We start from the raw sequence: 20,643 nt of genomic DNA, 5'->3' as shown, positions 1-20,643 counted from the left end.
CATCAGGGTTAACAGTGGATGAGCACGGGGTTACTGTTCTTAGTTGATTTATATTTAGTCCAGGGGGCTTGGGGAGGGGGGGTCTCTTTTGGAGGGGGTGTGTGTGTGTGTGCATACGTAGCGGGGCCGGAGCACCATCCTATAAAACTTTCTTTGCAGCTCAGGGGGGGTTTGAGAGACGGAAGGCGAGGGAAGAACAGCAACTACCTTTCCTTAACGTTTTTCTCTTTTCACCCTTGAGCACTTTGCTGCCCGCTTGTTTGACACCATGTCAAAGGTGACTGCTCCCACCACCGACCCCACCAAGATGGGGGTCGGACGGGCTATTGCTGTGCTGACGTCAGGAGGTGACGCCCAAGGTAAGCGGGAAAGAAACGGGGGCAGGTGGCCCTGCTGTGAAGGTTTGGTGTGAGTGTGAGCTTGAGCTTTGGGTAAACTATCCATCATTTTAGGTTTACCCTGAAAATTGTGAGGAAGTATATGGTGGTCCTTGAAGGCCTTTCCAAATAAAGCGCAGAGAACTGGGGCTATAGTTGGAGAGGGATTACGTGAACAAGGATCTAGAATGACGCTCTCCTTTCTCATGTAGACTCTAGTGTGCCTGCTGAGTGACAGCAGACAAGATCATGTTCCTATAATTCTGTGGGACAAGGTATCAATGAGAGCTAATTTATAAAAAGCAGTGCAATCTTCCTCTATAAAGATATTGACATATTTATTGCTGTTTTCCTGAGTCTACATTGTTTGAGTTAAAGATTAGTGACTGATTCTGGTCAATGCCTTTTCTAGTTATTATGGCTTATTATGCATTGTGGATTTACAACCAGCACTCTGAGACTGTTAGAACTGATATTGACAGGTGGGCACTGCAGTTTGTTTGTTTGTTTGTTTCGGCCTTTTTTTGTTTGTTCTGCTTGCTGCCACTTTGCCGATCCATAATGATCTTGTAACCTTCGGTTTTAGCCTTTATCCTCTCTGCCCCCCCCCCACCCCCCCCCCCCCCACCCCCACGCACCCAACCTGGCTCCGTCTCCTTCTGTTATTTTGGCGCTAAATTTAGAGGCTGTGACCTTTTTGTGGAATGACATGAAGTTGTGGAGAGGACTGTCTTGTTACACAGCTGTTCACTGGTGAAACCAGAGACACTAGACTGCTTTTATCTTGACATAAACCAAACACCTTGGCCTTTACTGAAGGGTACACAAAGATATTCTATCCAGACACTGTGATTCTCCCACGATTAAAAAAAAAAAATACTATTCAGTCATTCGGTTCAGCACGGAAGGGTCTTTAGGTGTGATTGCAGTCAGAATTAAAGCTATTACCCAATGGATATTACACCAGATCTATATCAAAATAGGAATAAAGAATGCTATTTGTAAAATTTGTTTGTTGTCTTGTCAGATGCAGTACCTTAACTAAAAACACTAGTCTTTGACCTGTAGTTGATCTCAGTGATATTTGAGTGAACTGCACTGTGTGTGTTACAGGAATGAACGCTGCAGTCAGAGCCACTGTCCGGGTGGGCTTGTACACTGGAGCCAAAGTGTTCTTTGTTCACGAGGTGAGGAACAAAACACATCTCTCACAGCTCTTTGGAAATTAAATTCTTTCTTTTTTTCCCCATGCTAAAAAAGAAAGAAAAGAAACCTGGCTTTGTGATTTCCCAGGACGCTCTGTGAGATTACAGATTAGTTGCATGTTAGAGATTAATTAGTATGGTTTTAATGGGAATGGTTTTTGGTGGGTCTGTCAATGTGTACAGGGCTATCAGGGCCTCGTTGATGGAGGGGATCACATCCGCCCTGCGACCTGGGAGAGTGTGTCCATGATGCTGCAGCTGGTGAGTCCTCATTGTCCCAAGCGATTTCCCTCCAAAATGCCGCCTTCCCATGTGCTGTTAACTAATCTCCATTTCTGTGACATACTGAGGATAAAAACACAGGAAACCGTCCATGAGACCCAGTTTTTATCAACATGTGGCGCTGTGTGAAATAGGGGTTATGTCTAATTGTGGTATTTGAATTACATTTGTGATGCTGGTTGAGGGCAACTCAAGAATAGTACTATTGAGGTCATGGACCTTGTGCGCTGATGGCCTTTCGTCGAAATAAAAATAGTTGTAAATGCACATTGGTTATTGGTATTGTAGATGTGAGATTTGCCCTTTCCAACCTCAGTGTGTTACTTCACAGGGTGGCACTGTTATTGGCAGTGCCCGTTGTCAGGACTTCCGAACCAGGGAGGGTCGTACAAAGGCTGCTTACAACCTGGTCAAACTGGGCATTACCAACCTGTGCGTGATCGGGGGTGATGGAAGCTTGACAGGTGCCAATCAGTTCCGTACAGAATGGAGCAGTCTACTGGCGGACTTAATTACAGAAGGTGAGATTCTGAAGGGAAAATGTCAATTCAGTTATTATTATTGTTATTATCATTACCATTACCATTACCATTACAATTATCATTATAGTGGACTGGACGACAAAGTTTAGGAGTGATAGTTTATATTGTATCAGGATTTCCGCAGTAAAAGGGCTGAAAGTGAGTAAAACATCTGTTACTTTACTATTACTGACCTGTTGACCTGTTTTGTCTCTGTCACAGGGAAGATCACTGAAGAGGAGGCCAAAAATTCTTCTCACCTCAACATCGTAGGCATGGTAGGCTCAATCGACAATGACTTCTGTGGAACGGACATGACCATTGGCACAGACTCCGCCCTACACCGCATCATGGAGGTGGTGGACTGCATCACCACAACAGCACAGAGGTTTGCAGAAGTTCTGTTGTGAATGTTCATAACTTTCACATATAGAGTGCTGCTCCAACTCAGTATTCATTCTTGTGTCAGACTCAAAGAGCCAGTTTCAGTTTAGGGAGTCAGTCACCTTGGCAGGCGAGCTAAGCGGTGCTACAGAGTGACCCAGTCAACAGCGTGTCCTTTTCAAGTTCATGAAGAGAGGTTTAGCCACAGCACTGCTCTTGACTGGCTCACCTTCACTTCATTATTCCCACTAAACCTCGGTCCCTATCCAGGCACCAGTTTAACTCGTTCACCCTGAGTCAGGCTTGAACCACCAACACCCGGTACAGGGAATCAGATCCTCAAACAAGTCAGCTACAGCTCCCAGTACTGCGGCCCTCACCTGGTTCAGCTTCACTGGACACCACTGTATGCTTCTGTCATTTCTACAGGCCTTTGACTCTGAATTTTAGTTGTGTGCTCTACCTTTGCGTGTTGGTCAGAGAAACTGCTTGTTGAGGTGATGGTGCCTTTGTTGGGCTTAGCGCTGAGGTTTTCTGAATTCTAATGTTGCAAACTATCTATTCCTCCACAGTCACCAGAGGGCCTTTATCCTGGAGGTGATGGGAAGACATTGTGGGTGAGTGGGTTTTTAATGTCTGGGGCTTTGACACAGAGAGGACTGTGTGTGACTGGTGGATATGGATGTGCAGATCTGTATGAGCTGTGAGACAGTGAATGGGTTTTTAACACATGTTTTAAGTCAGTGAAGTTACCAAGGATGTGGGTCATGAGATTGTGTGTGTGTGTGTGTGTGTTTCTCAGGTATCTGGCCTTAGTCACTGCGTTAGCATGTGGTGCTGACTGGGTTTTCATACCTGAAATGCCCCCTGAGGATGGGTGGGAAGACCACTTGTGCAGGAGACTGATGGAGGTAAATAAAGTAATACACATACGCGCACACACACTAAGACACACACACTAAGACACATCAACCTTTGATTTATACACAAACATTTAATTGGTCCCATTCATTTCACAGAATTCTCTTAATTCATAATCTGCTGCTCCCTCAAAATTCTCAGTTTGACTGCTTAAATTCATAACTATGCACTGTATCTCGTTCTCTTTGAGCCTCTCAAAAATGATTCTAAAAAGGTCTCATTAAATTCTCTTTCTCAGACCAGGAATCAAGGTTCACGTCTGAATGTGATTATTGTGGCTGAGGGAGCAATGGACAGAAACAGGGAACCAATCACATGTGAGCAGCTCAGACAGGCAAGCACCCTACACTTTACATTCACTATAGCCTTTGTATCTATATATAATAAATAGTGGAGGAGAAAAAACATGATGCCTGGCTGTTAATGTGCCGTCTAACTGTTCTCTTTTTCATTCAATCAGCTTGTGACTAAGAGGCTTGGCTTTGACACTCGCGCCACAATCTTGGGCCACGTGCAAAGAGGCGGCACCCCCTCTGCATTTGACAGAATCCTGGTCAGTCTCTCTCTGGCTGTCTCTCACTTGTTGTCTGTCTCTGTCTGTCTGTCTGTCTGTCTCTCTGTCTGTTTGTCTCTACCTCATTCACTCTCTGTCTCTCTGCCCCCCCCCCCCCCGTATGTTCCTCTAATTAATTTTATGTCTATATGATTGTTGGTTTTTTTGTCTGTTTAGCTGAAGATGTTTCTGTTCTTTTCTCTGTGTGTGTCACAGGGCAGTAGGATGGGCGTGGAGGCAGTGATGGCACTGCTGGAGGCTACTCCTGACACCCCCGCGTGCGTGGTCAGTCTGTCTGGAAACCAGGCTGTCAGGCTCCCTCTCATGGAGTGTGTGCAAGTGGTGAGTATATCCACGCACCCGCCCCCTCCACGACTCACTGACTCCTGACAGGAAACTTCACAGAATGTTCCTCTGCAAAAACTGCTATTCAACCCCAGGTGCACAACTCTGTCATCACACTGAAAAACAATGTATTCCACAGTCTCTTTTTTCCTACTCTTCTTTTCCTCTCTTCAACAGACCAAAGATGTCACCGTAGCCATGGAAGAGGGCAGATATGAAGATGCTGTTAAACTGAGGGGAAAGTGGGTGTTTGAGTCATTTTGAGGGGTTTTTGCTTCTTTAAATTTATGTTTTAATTACTGTTTATCCACATGAATGTATCTCTCTGCAGGAGCTTTGAGAATAACTGGAACACATACAAATTATTGGCCCACATTAGACCACCTGATATCAAGGTAAAGAGCCCAAGAAACCAAATCCTCCCCAAATATGTTGATTCATTTGTATAAAATCAACGTATTGTATCTTTGCCTTACCTCTAAGGGTGATGTCTGACATTATTTGAGTTTGTTTAGGAAAGGTCACTTCTTCAAGAATTCAAAAAACCCACTGCACTCCTGTCTGTCTCCTAGAGTAACATTAATGTTGCCATAGTGAATGTGGGAGCCCCGTGTGCAGGTATGAATGCAGCTGTCCGCTCTGCGGTCAGGATCGGCATAATCCAGGGACATAACATGCTGGCGGTCCACGATGGATTCGACGGTTTTGCTCATGGAAAGGTACAATCTCTACCTTCCCGGTGGACATTTAATCCTCTCTAGCAATGAGGATACAGGGCCATAACAATTCAGCTGGACTGGACGTGGCAATGAAGTGTAGAGTGTGTGTGACTTCTAACAGAAAGAGTAATAATTGTAAGCTTCTGTGAATAAGAGCATCAAATAAATGAACAACACTCTAAGTTATATATTCACTGAAAGTCATACCATGAAATTTATGAAAACTACCAAGTTGAACCAAACCTGCCATGGTTCTTATTGATCTACTCAACTTCCATTCTTGCTGACATTGTTCCTCTCCCAGATCGAGCCAATCACATGGAATGATGTTGGAGACTGGACCGGAAGGGGCGGTTCAATGTTGGGCACCAAGAGGTGTGCGAGGAATTTTTTTTTTTTTGGTTAGCTTCTGTATGTCAGTTATTACCAGTGAAACAGAATCATCAATGCCCTGTGTTTTCTTGTCATCATTGTAACCTCTGCTGTAGAGAAGTACCTGGCTTGCTCATATGATTCTTCTGTCTGTTTTTATGGCAAGGACTCTCCCTGGGAAGTACATTGAGGAGATCAGTCTGAATATCGCCAAGCACAATATTCACGCCCTGGTTATTATCGGAGGTTTTGAGGCAAGTTTAAAACAATATGAGGCCTGTTATTAATTCTCACTCTCTGTCTCTATCTGTCAAATCTACACCCAAAAAAATCTGTATAAACTGCCCATGTTATGGTGTCTTCGACATGCCCACATAACATTAAAATCTGCTCTTGTGTGTTGTACAGGCTCTCAGTGGTGGTCTGGAGCTGGTGCAGGCCAGGGAGAAGTATGAGGAGCTGTGTATTCCCATGGTGGTCATTCCTGCTACTGTCTCAAACAACGTCCCTGGATCAGACTTCAGCATCGGAGCTGACACCGCCCTAAACACCATCACCATGGTCTGTGTCACAACATACTGTCAGAGAATCTCACACACATTACGTTAACAAACATCACTCAACTCATGATTCAACCAAAATGACCAACACAGTTACTCAAAATTCACTCTGAATACAGCTATATAGCTGAGTAGAATCCCCAGTCAGTGACTTTAGTATCTTCAGTGGCTCTCCTCTCCTCGTCTTTAGACCTGTGACAGAATAAAGCAGTCCGCAGCAGGAACCAAGCGCCGTGTCTTCATCATTGAGACTATGGGAGGATACTGTGGTTACCTGGCAACCATGTCAGGCCTCGCTGCAGGTGCTGATGCTGCCTACATCTTCGAGGAGAAGTTTGGCATTCACGACTTGGAGGTGAACAGTAAAAATACGCTGCAATTGGCCTTAAAAAACCTCTATGAATGGTACAGTTTAAATGAAATAGATTTATTGTATAGTCTCTCCCCGAGCCCTATGGGACCAGTACTTCACATTTTTGTCAATGCATTGAACTGGGAAAATGATCAAATGTATGCTCTGTGGATTTTGCAACAAAATACATAGCCCGTATTTGATCTGCACACAACAATATGCAGATGTGCATGAAAGTATTAAGTCATATGTTAGCAAAAAAATTCCAAACAAAATACTGAATCTTTGTTTTGACATTGCCATTTTAATTTCTCTTATCAGACAAACGTGGAGCATCTTGTGCAAAAAATGAAGACAACAGTCAAGAGAGGCTTGATTCTGAGGTAAAGTTCTCAGAGTTAAATTCATTTTAAAGAACGAGTGTAATTACTTTATGGTGACAAAACACATTTTAATATGTTGTTTTGTTTATATCCGTGTAAACATGATAGCTCGTATTGTTACATATAATGTCAAGTTGTGAACTTACCTTATAACTTGTATTTATTTTTCCTACCAATCATCATATTTTAAGAGCTTTTTCTTTCCCCCTTCTCCAAACGTTCTTTTTTGAAGAAATGAGAACTGCAATTCCAACTACACCACTGATTTCATCTTTAACTTGTACACTGAAGAGGGAAAGGGCGTCTTTGACTGCCGTAAGAATGTTCTCGGACATATGCAACAGGTCAGTAGTAAAAATTTTTCGCAGTGCCATTACTCATTTTTAAAGCCTGGTATATGAATGATGTTCCCTGCCAAAGCCATCATTTCTCTATGAGTAATTACACATTGCCTGTCATCAGGGTGGTACTCCAACACCGTTTGACAGGAACTTTGGCACAAAGATGGGGGCGAAATCAGTTCTCTGGCTGACTGAGAAATTGAAGGAGTGCTACAGACATGGTGAGACAAACAATGAGAAATATACTGTTCTCGAGGCCCATTTTAATCCTGTTTTTGTAGTCACAAGATAATTTTTTTTAAGCCTTTATCATGCGCAATGGAAGTTTGTAATGTAATTGCTTACACTTATTCAACAAAGCCCTCTGAGAAGTCAGATGTCAATCTCTGATGTCTGTCTTCTTTCTGCAGGCCGTATCTTTGCCAATACTCCAGACTCTGCATGTGTGCTTGGTATGAAGAAGAGAGGGCTGGTGTTCCAGGCCTTGTCTGAGCTGAAGGAACAGACAGACTTCGAGTGAGTTCCCTGAGTCTCTGTGAAAGGCCTAGTTTTAACAGCTGATCAGTATCTCAATCACATACACCTTATACTTGAAACTGCAATCTATCTTTTTTTTTTTTAAATATATTTATTTTTTCCTTCCCTTCCAGGCATCGCATCCCAAAGAGCCAGTGGTGGCTGAAGCTGAGACCTATAATGAAGATCTTAGCCAAGTACAAGATCAACCTGGACACTTCTGAGCATGCTCTAATGGAACATGTCATTAGCAAAAGGGGTCCTGTGCCCATGCCTGTTACAGTCAAATAGTGACCAATAGAGAAGCACAGACATACTATAGCACACACAACGCAATACTCTGTTTCTTCTTTGTTTTTGTTTTGTTTTGTTTTTGTTTGTTTCAATAAGCCTTTGTTTCAGTTGTATGATTCAGTAAAGTACATCATCAGTCACCAGTCATCTATGTTTACATAGAATGCAAAAGATTACTGCTTTAATGTTAGAGGTTCTATCAATCCCTTATAATAATGCTCCAATCTTTTTTCCTAAAATGTTCTGCATCTTATGGGTTTAGCTGTTCACCTATTGTTGTTTTGACCGGTTGCCTTATCTTTCTCTCCTGATGTAAGTAGACCAACAACTGTCCACATAATGAATTAAATGCGTCTTACAGTCTGGACATATCCTTTGTGTGGTCCGTGGATCCTTGTAATTTTTTTGTATTTCTTGTCATTTCATTATGATCATTTTGATCCTTCATTCAGGAGAGGGCCGGCCATGAAAAATGGCATTGACATTTTGGTAGCAGTCAGTCATAATTTTAGTCTATGGTGCAACAAAAGCCACCCAAATTCAGTATTTGCATATTTTGCTCACTGGATGATCAGACTTGAACTCTATGTTTATCAAAGCACAACTTTTTATCAAAGTGGCACATCATAGCAGGACACTCCTGTGAAAACACCAGTTCTGCTGTATTTTCTGGTAAGTGGTTAACCCATTGCTTCAAAAACTTAAAAAAAAAACTTCGAGAATTTTACAGGACACAAGATGTTTAAAAGAAACAAACACATTTTTTTTCTGTAAATGAGCAGCATAAAATGCAATATCAGTTTGAAACATAATCGCCTGTGTGTGACTATCCGACACCTCCCTCGGGTAAAGGGAACTGAAACTTCACATAGAGCATTTCTCAACAGATTCAAAAAAAAAATTTTTTTTCTTTTTATGTACAGTTTTCCTTGGGGGCTGGTTATCACCCCGTTCTACTACTCCCTCTGCTCTAAACTACCATCTAAACTTTAATTTACCTTCATCCAGATCATGACGAACTGGTTGTGGCAGACAGTTACTCTCCTACTTCTCTACAGCCAGCTAGGAGGTAACTTTGTGAACAAACCAATGCATTAAATGAATTACATTAGTCAGTTGTGATAAGAACACAGCAGTAAGACAGCTTTGACCAAAATGTGACAATGGACAGCTCCTACATGCCCACTGAGCTGGAGCTGTGATTTTCAGCAGTAGCATTTAAAGTCTATTGGGACAAAATCCTTTTCCATGCCTTTATCTGTGTTTGAATATAATCAAAAATATAACAATAACGAACTGCACCCATTCACTTTATAGGAACAGATGGGAGGTGCCAGCATCAGCCGACCTGCTCTGAGTGTCTGCGGATCAGTGGTTGTGCATGGTGTAAACAAAGGGTGAGTTTTTGCTCCACCATACCCAAGATCATAGACATTTCTCAGCTACTGCTGAACAAGTCTAATGAAGTGCAGTGGTTAATGTGAGGACAGTTAGACATAATACATTTTGTTGTATTACATTGTCTGATATTTGTAACTCTTGGTCCGCACTCTGTCCTTCATGAATCTGACATATTTGTGCATTTTGTTCTGTACTGCTTTTTTAATTTTGATTCTGCAAGTTATTTTGTGTACAACTGCAGCATGACTGCAGTTGCTGTCTGGAGTCAGTTGGATGTTTCACTCAGTTAACCCATATAAATGTGGAAAAGTGAAAGTCTAGTTAAATATACAGTCACACCTGTATGAATCTTCATACTTTTATGAATGAGGGCAGTGTGTAGCACTGGATGTCAACTGTTGCATTTCTGTGTCAGCATATAGAATACCAGGAACATTATGCTTGATGCCGGATAGCATGAGAACACAGCATCCCACAAATATGCATGACATTCAATAATCTGTTCCAACTGAATCTTCAAATTTTATGTTCTGAGGGACAGAGAAGATTGTCAGCCATCCAGAATTCATGGAACCAAAGTTACATATGTAACAAGCATTCCATTCATGTACCGGCTGCCAGATGTGTGTTGCACTGGATGAGGAAAGAAGATGTATGTTGGGACAAACGGGACAGTCACACTAGCAGGACTCACACAAGGTGTTGATCCTTACAGCACCTTGCAGAACACAACACTGGCCTTATAATAGCTTGAAAAGGAACTTGCTGATAAACCTGTTGCCACTATGTGAATGTTTGACAGGGATACTTTCCAGAGAGAAGCCAATGTGGCAGTGACCACACTGGTGGAGTAGTGTCTCACGGTCCAAAGCACATGGTGTGTAGTGTTTCTGCAAGTCAAATAAATAAAACAAATAAGTTCAACAGAACCTCAGACAAGCTGCAGTAGAAAGAGAGTACCGCCTCAGTTTTTAGTACAGAGACAGACTGCTGGCAATTCTGTTCTTCGTGAGAACACTGAAATGCAGAAAATGAAGAGAACAAATAAGACATTCCATGTCTTAAAAGGGAGGGCACATAATTTGAACAACTAATTCGAACAACTAATTAACATATTGAGGAGACCTGACTTCGCAGAGGAAGAACAGGTGGAGCTAAGTCGTGAACCCTATGGTATCAGGAATCCATCTCAAATGCACTAGACTTACAGAGGTGCGTGAAGTTCATCAACCTGACTGGCAGATGTAATGGGCAGCCACTTAATGGTGCGTTCCATTTACCTTGGAAGTTGGGACTCAGAGCTGGGAATGACGTCACACCCGAGTTGACCACGTTCCAGGACAACAAGTCAGAAAACTATGTTTTAGCAAGATTAGACATTGTTAGCAATACCAGTTGATAACAACACATTATGCGGTATTTTGCGCATACAAACACCGTAGCAACATGTCCACAGATAGAAGTTGGACAGTACTGTATGTACGACTGATTGAATTAAACACAAATAAGACAGAAGTGCTAATTAACAGTATATTACTACAGCTTTCACTACTTCACTACTAGGGGCAGCCATCTTGGATTTTAAAGTAGGGGTTGGTGAGGTTCCTCCGGCTTTTGGAGTTGGAAATCCGACTTCAGGGGGCGTTCCCATTGAAATTACTGACTGGGAACTTGGAAATTCTGACTTCTGAGTTCAAATGGAACACACCATTGAGCTCAGTTCCCTCTGTTGCTCAAACAGAGGTGAGTAGAAAAACTCAGGCACCAAGGATAAATCCCATGTGGATCCAAGAACAGTGCAGGAAAGGCACGAATGTCACACTCCATGTGAGAATTTGCTGTCAAGACGATGAATTCTTTCGCTAAAGCCCTCACTCCTGACATGCCTCAGCAGTATGGCTACTGTAAGTATGCCACATACACCTTCAGGGATCTTGACTTGCCCTCACTGATGAGACTGGAGAAGCCAAAGGATTGCTGAAATGCCATAATGCCCTTTGTCTACTCCGTGGTCCTTACACTAGTCTGAAAACAGCCTGCAACATCACTCATTAAGCACTATTGTAGAGGGAGCCCTAGCATTCAGTACAGCAACCGGCTGATCGTAGACTCCAAGGACAACATGAAAAACTTTCAAGGGCCAAGCCCAGAAATGAAGGTGATCCAGATCTGCATACCAAATCTGCTCACTCAGTTGTGGGAGCAGGTTCTGCCTGGAGGAGAGATCTGCCATAATGGTCCCACAAAACAGAGACACAAAGACCTCCATGGCAACTTTGTTGCCACCAACAATCCTATGAATATACTGGAACACTCTGAACAGTGTTGCATGACCTGGGTTCACTGCTGAGAAGGTGTGGCACAGAAAGTCTCACGGTGAGAACCACGGGAAGATGAAAGGTTGTCTTGGCAAACTGTTAAACCAGCAGTTGTTAAACAGCTAGAATGCTAATGCCACTGCCCCAGTGGTGTTTTCTGTGAGAAGAAAAAGTTTTCAGCCTGCTTGCTCAGACCAGGAAGGTGAATGGCCTGCAGACAGGGATTGGCACAGGTCAAGAGTACACTACCTGAGAGCATGTTTTCCACCTTAGAAAAAGCTTTAATGTTGCACAGCCAGAAACTATGCCCACAGGTCCAATGTGTCTTCTAGGCTGTGAGGTGTTCGTACCTCCAACTGTTCTTACCTCAAGGCAGCTTTTCATTCCAGGAGGTAGATATCCATTATTAACACCTACTGGAGCATTGAACCCAGAGTTAAACACACTAAAAGATAAAGACAGAGTTGGAGCAAGAATTTCTGTAGAAGCCTGAGGTTGCCCGCTAATGACTAACACAGTGATTTGTCCCACAATTTAAATCTGTCCCACTTGTGCTGAAAGACCATCAACTCATGAAACCAGCTCATCTGTGAACCTGCATCTGTATCCCAGTGGGTTAGCAGATATACGGACTCTTGTAGGAAGTTCCTTGATGACGGCTGAGGCTACCAGAGGCTATTCAGCAAAGAGGGCACTGAAATCAGGAGGCCTATCCAATGCCAAGTACAAGAATCTCATGCATATGATAGCCCCTATGAGAGTAGAGTCCTGGTTAGGACTCTCAGAGGTTGCTCCCAAGCTGGATGCAGATAGGTGCAAGAAGCTACAAGAGGTACTAGCTGAGAAATCCACACTGCTAACGTCACCAACGTTAATACCAACGCAGCGTCTCCTCAGAAATAACTGGCTGATACAACCTATGACTATGGACACATGGAGGTGAACAGTGAGCTAACTCAGTTTGAAGTCAGCACAAGCAGAATTATACTCAGCAGCCTCAAATACATTTGAGGACCTGTAGGGAGTAACCACAAACCTGAATTCAGAACAAACTGTTACCCCAGTGGCACTCAATGATACATGTTCCTCGCCAGCAGAGTTCACAAACTAAAGTCAGTCCTCACAACATAAACTCATTGCAATCTGTTATGGAACTGCTGACTATAACACTAGTTCATTTGTAGCCCTCCCACTAAGCTGATTTTTAGTTTTTTTTCTTAAATATGTTGTTATGGTTACGGCCCACTACCACTCTAAACCATACACAGCAAGGGAGGAGCTTATGTGGGATCTACCAGCAAGATATATGTCTAGGGGTTAAAGTCTTGCCAGGGTGTAAAAGAGGTGTGGGATAGCATACATGGAGATGGCTATGATTAATGCTGGGTGAATAACCTCCCTTGCTTTATCTACTACTAAAAATGTGAGCCCCCACTTTGAGTTAACCCTCAAAGATATAACTGGTGAATACTGTGTCCCACAAATGAGACCAATTAGATCTCCGTTATAATCCCACTAAAATAACTTGCACTCTAAGCGATAACCTGGTGTGAATTTACCTCACCACGCATATGAATCAGTTTACCAAAAAATAATGAAATTTATTTAACCCCACGCGGCTATCAGTAGTCAGTAGCATCAATTACACAAACGCACATACCCACACGATAAACAACAAACAATGTGACATAAAAATAAAAGAAAATTCCCGGGTTTTAATACACAAAGACAGTCTGGGGTACCCCTTTGTTGGCGTGCATGTCGAAATGGTAGACAAAATCATGTATTTTTCACTGGACCATTGGACTGTTCACAAGAAGAGTACGGCAGGACATCCACGGCTGAAGTGTCCTTGTCAAAGTCCGAGAAAAATCAATGTCCACTGTAGAAGAGGTGTTACTCCTCAAAATGGCGAGCACACGAACTCTCCCAATTTCGACACCACCGAAAAAAAACCCCACCCAAAACTGTCCCGAAAGGCAAATGGACACCGTTAAAAACGAACAACACACGACTACAACAAATATCTCTCAAAAGTAGCCCTATAAGAAAGCGCATGAAGACTTATTACACCAAAACATGCAAATGATACATTTATATTCGGAACTGGAGTTGAAGTTGACGCCGCTTCTGTCGCTACCCGCCATGTTTTTTTTTTTTTTTTTAATTTATTGACCGTTGGAAATCACCGCGCTGCTTCAGGGGATGCAGTACCCAACAAAGTGAGCTCCGGTTGTATATTGCAAATTTTCGCCAGAGTAGCATATCATCCGGGTAACTGTCGTGTACTGCAAAATTTTTATTTTTCATGTACTGCATACTACTTACTACTTTTACGTCAAGATCAGTATGCGAGTAGTATGTAGTATGCCATTTCGGACACAGCCATTCTCTCTACACTTACTTTTCTCTCGCCGCTCAATCACATTGGCTGTGTCCGAAATGGCATACTAGCGTACTGCATACTGCATACTAGCCTAGTATACACTGCATACTGCGCACTACTCCACACACTAGTATACAGTATGGTACAAGTTATGAGAACTTTCGTGTAGTGTACTACACGTTTGCTATCGGTTGGGCTATCTGTTCTGTTGAAATCGAACAACACACGACAACCACAAATATGTATCAAAAGTAGCCCTATAAGAAAGCGTATGAAGACTTATTACACCAAAATATGCAACTGATACATTTATATTCCGAACTGCAGCTGCAGTTGAAGTTGAAGCTGGTTCTGTCGCTGTCCGCCATGTTTTTAAAATTTTTTGACAGTTGGAAATCACCGCGTTGCTTCATGGGATGCAGTAGTCGGCAAAGTGAGCTCGGGATGTATACTAGAGAGTAGTACATCATCCGGGTAACTGTCGTGTACTGCAAAATTGTTATTTTTCACGTACTGCATACTACTTACTACTTTTACGTCATAATTAGTATGCGAGTAGTATGTAGTATGCCATTTCGGACACAGCCATTCACTTCTCCTCACTCAATTCCTTCTCGAACTCTCTCATTAACTAGACACACCTACGTAAATTATTACAGTCAAACGATAGGCCAGTTTTGACCAATCATGTATCGTTTCCCCATGTTTTAACCAATCATGTATCATTTCCCCATTTTTTCCCAAATGAACTAGTTTTAACTGTGCTATTAACATCGAAATGAGCACTTATGAAATGAAAACCCTTTCAAATTTTAACAGCATTATAGCCATTATGATGAACACATATGAAATGAAAACAGTTGCAAATTTGTCACCTCAAACATTTCAAATTCACTTTTAACGTATTTTGCCATTGTATATAACAGTATACAAGAGTAAAAGCATAATACACTTCCAAGGAGTGCTACACCTTGGTAGTGACTAAAGGTTAGTAAGACTGCTGTAGTGGCTAACTCTCAAGGAGAAGGCTGGAGAACAGCTAGAGAACGAAGTTGGAGAGAAGCAAGCACAGCCATTAGCTCTGACAGTGACAGGTCAAAGGGCTGTACAACAGCAAGCAAGTGCTGAAGTAATCCATCCAGTACTATAAAATTCAGTCATATTGTAGACCATTCATATTAATGTACTAACAACATATATAACTAACTACTTGCATATCTTGGCAACAAGACAAAAAGGAACTGATATCAAGGTAGGAATGAAATAGAACAAGTGACTGTAAATTTTTAATGTGCAAGGCTTTGGGCTTTCAGGGTTTTCTTCAGCGTGAGGAGAGAAATGAGAGGAGGTGTGACACTGTGGAGAACCTCAGGAGAAGAAACTGCTCTGAAGTAATTAACCCAAAGCCTGGTGCCTACAAACTCAGGGACAAAGAGCTGGAAAGTCGTCAAGGTAGCGTGGTTCAGCTGCGACCACAGGAAACTCACCTCAGGCTAAGAGTTGGTATGCTTTTACTTTTTACATTTCGACAATTTTAGCAGTATTAACATCAGAACAATTTGGCTTTCAGTTAACCAGTGGTACGTCAATAAAGAGCCAAAACCTAAGGCATTTTTAGTTTTTATTGTTTTATGGTTTGCACAATTTAATTTGCAACAAGGCATTTACACAACAAATACCTCTCAAATGTCTTCACACCATCAAGACATTTCAAAACCTTCATCTTACCATGACCACTCACTGCTGTCCTCAATGCCAAAATATGGATTTTTCAACAAGTGGAGAAACAACAGTTAGTGTTAATCAAATTATTACTCAGATACAGTAAATGTACACATCACAAACCAGGCTGATTTTTATGAAAATTACAATACACAACACACAAACTGCAGCAGTGATTACTTTAAATTCACAGGCGTACTCATCTGTAAAAACCTATTAGAGGTTATTTTTAATCAATGCTCTTTGCAATGCTCTATTCTACACTTATCAGTGTGGGCATAGAAAAAATATACTGGAATCCTTTACATGATGAGTATTTTAAATAAATATAAAACAGCACAATGAGTGTTCTGTGCTACCACAATGGATCCTGTGTTTTGTTTTTGTCATGTTAAGTGTTGTTTTCTTGCCTCACATTTTTCAAGTCATGTCTCTGTGGATCAATACCCCCCCCCCATTCTCTTCAAAGGGAAGCCACAAACATTTAAAGTAGTGTTCAAAAGAGCTGAGGGCTACCCCATTGACCTGTACTATCTCATGGACCTCTCCTACTCAATGAAAGACGATCTGGAGAAAGTGAAGACCTTAGGTTGGCAGATTGTAGTCACCATGAAAAATGTCACCAACGCTGTCAGAATTGGTGAGTACACAGACCCGAGCATGAACTCTTGTGAGCAAAAACCTCTTTTCTCATCACATGTTACAAAATGGTGAACCTGATAGAAATTTGAAACTTGGCCTGTTCTGTAAATGTTCTACAGCATGTCCATTTAAGCATTAGGTGTCACAGCCTGCACCTCCATTTTGGACCTTTGTTTTGTTCTGTCTTTGTGCTCCTGTTCTGTCTGTCTCCGCCCCTCACCTGTTCCTGTTTGTCCCAATTATTAACCTCGTTAATTTGTACCAATCATGTTTTGCCCTGTTTAGTTCTCCCTCTGTATTTAAGCCCTTGTTTGCCTTGTCCTTGGTCTATTGTTATTTGTGTTTATACACACACTGTTTCGCTGCACCTTTTGTTACTGGTTTTTCGTTCCTGTTTGCGCCTGTATTTTAATCATCATTTTGTAAGTAAAGTCCTCCGTTCTGTCACGCTGGTGGTGTGGTGCAGGACCCAAGTGCAAGACACGATGATGGAAGTGACAGAACAGAGGGCTTTACTTACAAAATGATGATTAAAATACAGGTGCAAACAGGAACGAAAAACCAGTAACAAAAGGTGCAGCGAAACAGTGTGTGTATAAACACAAATAACAATAGACCAAGGACAAGGCAAACAAGGGCTTAAATACAGAGGGAGAACTAAACAGGGCAAAACATGATTGGTACAAATTAACGAGGTTAATAATTGGGACAAACAGGAACAGGTGAGGGGCGGAGACAGACAGAACAGGAGCACAAAGACAGAACAAAACAAAAGTCCAAAATGGAGGTGCAGGCTGTGACATTAGGTTACTAGATGGGTGTTTAACTGAACATGTTTGAAACTCTTGTAATGACCTCTCGTCTAGGTTTTGGGTCCTTTGTGGAAAAGGTCACGGATCCCTTTGTTGACATGACCCCGTCCAAGCTGGCCCATCCCTGTGTTCGCAAAAGTCTGCCCTGCCAGCCTTCATTTAGCTTCCAAAATGTTTTAAAGCTCACTGACAATGTGGAGGAATTTGAGAAGAGGGTTAGCAAGCAAAATATCTCAAGCAACCTGGACAACGCAGAATCGGGCTTGGATGCTGTGATGCAGATTGCAGTTTGCCAGGTGCTTCAAGGGGCAGGGAGACCTCTTCTGTTTTTGTCATTGTTTCATAAAAACTAAACAATCTTAAGTATATAGACTTAAGCTTGGTCCAGTGAGTTTTGTATTAAATACCATTTTAGTATAAAATCTTAACAAACACTTGCATTCTGTCACCTCAAATACGTCACAGTTGGCATGTTGGCACGCAAATATCAAAATCTGATGATTTCTCTAGCATGCAATTGGTTGGAATGATGTAACACGCCTCCTAGTCTACACTTCTGATGGTCCATATCATCTTGCTGGGGATGGGAAGATTGCAGGCATATACTTACCAAATGATGGAAAGTGCCACCTCAGCAGAGATGGATTTTATGAGAAGGACACATTGTATGTAAGTGAGACTATGCATTCTCCATACAATACCATTACATATTCTGTATACATATAGGAATGTTACGAATTCTAGAACAACAAGTGCCCTTTGTTCTCCTTACTTTTATACACATTAGGACTACCCGTCTGTTGGACATCTTTCTGAGGTTCTGTCTGCCAATAACATTAAACTGATCTTCGCAGTCACAAAGAACTCTTTAGAAAAATATCAGGTGAGCTGTATCATGATGCATATCATTTTTTCTGTGAGGTGAGCCTGCATACACATCTTTTGTCCAGTCTCCTCCACGTGTCGTTTTCTCTTTTAGGAGCTAAGTAAACTCATTCCCCAGTCCGTGGTGGGTGTCCTGGCAGAAGATTCCGGCAATGTTGTTCAGCTGATCTCAGATGCTTACGCTGTGAGTGGGTGGGATGACTTAATTATATAATAATGATTTTTATTATTGACTGTGTTTTAACTGCTTGAAGTTGTGTGAATCATTTGAATAAGTTCTCACATTAGTTGATAGGTCAGTATTAGCCCAGGATGTGAAAGAACCCCTATGAAATCCATGAATATCCACAGAATTTGACATCCACTCTGATACTGGAGCATCGCAATGCCCCAGCTGGTGTACACATCTCCTATAACACACAGTGCAGTGATGGCACACACAGTCGGGGCCAGAAACGTGGAGAGTGCACAAAAGTGGGCATCAATGAGCAGGTATAGAGTGCGCATTCGGGTACTCAACAAAGACCATAAAATTACATTCATAACATCAAGCCATATATTTGTACAGCCTAACCAAAATTAAAACAGCCAAGGTCGTTTTTATCAACGTCTTTGCAAAACCTTGACAGCTCTTTTGTTTTTAAGGTGAATTTCACAGTGACTGTGACCAGTATGGGATGTCTTCCCAGAAATGAATCATTCATTATAAAAGTGCAAGGCCTCAACGAGGAACTCCTCGTGACCTTGGAGACACTTTGCGATTGCGTATGCAATGACACAGAGGAGCAATCATCTGATTGCAATGGCAAAGGGACGTTCACATGTGGAGTCTGCAGGCATGTTCTCATGTAAACCTTAAACTACTTTCACACTACATATCAGTCAACAAAAACTGACAACAGACTACAAAAACAGATTTTCTGTTACAATTAGGTGTTACAACTTGGGGTATGGAACAGTAAGCGCAACTTACCATCGTCAACAAATGTACTGACAAAAATGAGCCTGAAAGACCTGTTTTCAGGAACATGATACATTTCACCTGTGCCAACAAGCTGAAACAGTGAGGTGTGTTTTTTTTTTTTTTTTTAATTATCTTTCATTTTTCATATAGCTGTGACGAAGGGTACACTGGGAAGACCTGTGAGTGTGAAAGGAAGCAGAATACTCACTCAATACTAGCCCTGGAAGAGATGTGTATACACCCCAACAGCACACTGGCATGCAGTGGGCGTGGCACCTGCCTATGTGGTCACTGCACCTGTGGAGCACATCACAGAGGCCAGTACTGTCAGTGTGATGACCTTAGCTGCAATCGCCATAACAACCTACTCTGTGGTGGTAAGGCAGTCAGTTTATCCTGGGAACTGTGTATTGATGCCACCAGGAACTTTTATGATTAATTATGGTGGATACATAAATGGATGCTTTATTCTAATGATGTTATTTGTTTAATCAGTGAACATAATCTGTCTGTGTATGTACGGTGTATGTATACATGCAGGTAACGGGAAATGTGACTGTGGTATGTGTGAGTGTTTCTCTAATTACTCCGGTTCTGCTTGTGAGTGTTCCACTCTCACTGATCAGTGCCAGACGGGAAACGGTGGGATATGCAGTCACCATGGACAGTGTGAATGCAATCAGTGCAAATGCCATCCGGGTTTCTCTGGAAAGTATTGTACAGAGTTGCAAAATCGCTGTCAAAAGTACACGTGAGTCCAAACCAAAAACCTTTGTTTTAGCAGACCGTACCACTTATGTTTCAAGTCTCTGTATTATTTTGAAGTTTACAACTTTCTTTCGGCTGTGTCTCCCTACCAGGGCCTGTGTACGTTGCATGATGTCAGCCAGGAGGGCAGAAGTGGCCTGTAACCAAACTTGCGGCTCTGTCAAATTTATCCATTTTCCTGAGTTCCTTTCGTTCTCATGTCATTATGAAAAGATACTTTTTGATGTGGAGCTGGACGAACGAAACGGGACTATTTTTATCTTCTATACAGAGAAGCCTAGTGAGTTCCTGCATAAATTTATTGTGCCAGTTTCATTACATTACATTTATTTGGTTGACGCTTTTATCAAAAGCAACTTAGGAGTTGGGAATCAATTCAAGCTCCAGTATAGTGAGAGACCTGTGAGTAAGCACTAAGTATTATATCAGTTTCACCTTAAGTGGAACTTTTAGCTAACCAATTCTTTGAAAACTCTTCTTACTCTCTGGAATTAGCACTAGTGTTGCTAATGTGTACCACGCTGCACATTCCAACTCTCTGTTTACTTTCCCCAATATTTGACCTGCTGAAAACTTTGTGGGTGAAATTCTCAGCCTGGGCCAAATGAGTCCCAACGCCA

General features: G+C 42.0%; 2 protein-coding genes across 2 annotated transcripts; both read left to right on the top strand.

Annotated features, from left to right (window-relative positions):
• The first annotated feature begins 268 nt into the window (after window positions 1–268).
• Window positions 269–8,122, top strand: pfkma (phosphofructokinase, muscle a). The gene is made up of 22 exons (XM_030767691.1): window positions 269–359; window positions 1,491–1,564; window positions 1,766–1,843; window positions 2,196–2,385; window positions 2,608–2,773; window positions 3,342–3,386; window positions 3,572–3,680; window positions 3,929–4,024; window positions 4,151–4,243; window positions 4,460–4,585; window positions 4,766–4,830; window positions 4,920–4,983; window positions 5,161–5,307; window positions 5,612–5,682; window positions 5,846–5,933; window positions 6,088–6,240; window positions 6,430–6,594; window positions 6,913–6,974; window positions 7,207–7,318; window positions 7,437–7,536; window positions 7,726–7,831; window positions 7,966–8,122. Exons 1-22 carry the CDS (start codon window positions 269–271, stop codon window positions 8,120–8,122), a joined length of 2,358 nt encoding a protein of 785 aa, XP_030623551.1.
• Window positions 8,123–9,136: 1,014 nt separating this feature from the next.
• On the top strand, window positions 9,137–20,010 carry LOC115806830 (integrin beta-7-like). The gene is made up of 12 exons (XM_030767690.1): window positions 9,137–9,194; window positions 9,443–9,522; window positions 15,544–15,733; window positions 16,422–16,592; window positions 17,461–17,702; window positions 17,917–18,075; window positions 18,194–18,289; window positions 18,386–18,475; window positions 18,643–18,783; window positions 18,937–19,127; window positions 19,406–19,632; window positions 19,796–20,010. Exons 1-12 carry the CDS (start codon window positions 9,137–9,139, stop codon window positions 20,008–20,010), a joined length of 1,860 nt encoding a protein of 619 aa, XP_030623550.1.
• The last annotated feature ends 633 nt before the right edge of the window (window positions 20,011–20,643 follow it).

This window comes from Chanos chanos, chromosome 3 (assembly GCF_902362185.1).
Source record: "Chanos chanos chromosome 3, fChaCha1.1, whole genome shotgun sequence".
In the NCBI taxonomy this organism is placed as follows: Eukaryota; Metazoa; Chordata; class Actinopteri; order Gonorynchiformes; family Chanidae; genus Chanos; species Chanos chanos.
Note: the sequence above shows the minus strand (reverse complement) of the source record. Positions and strands in the feature narration are given on the sequence as shown.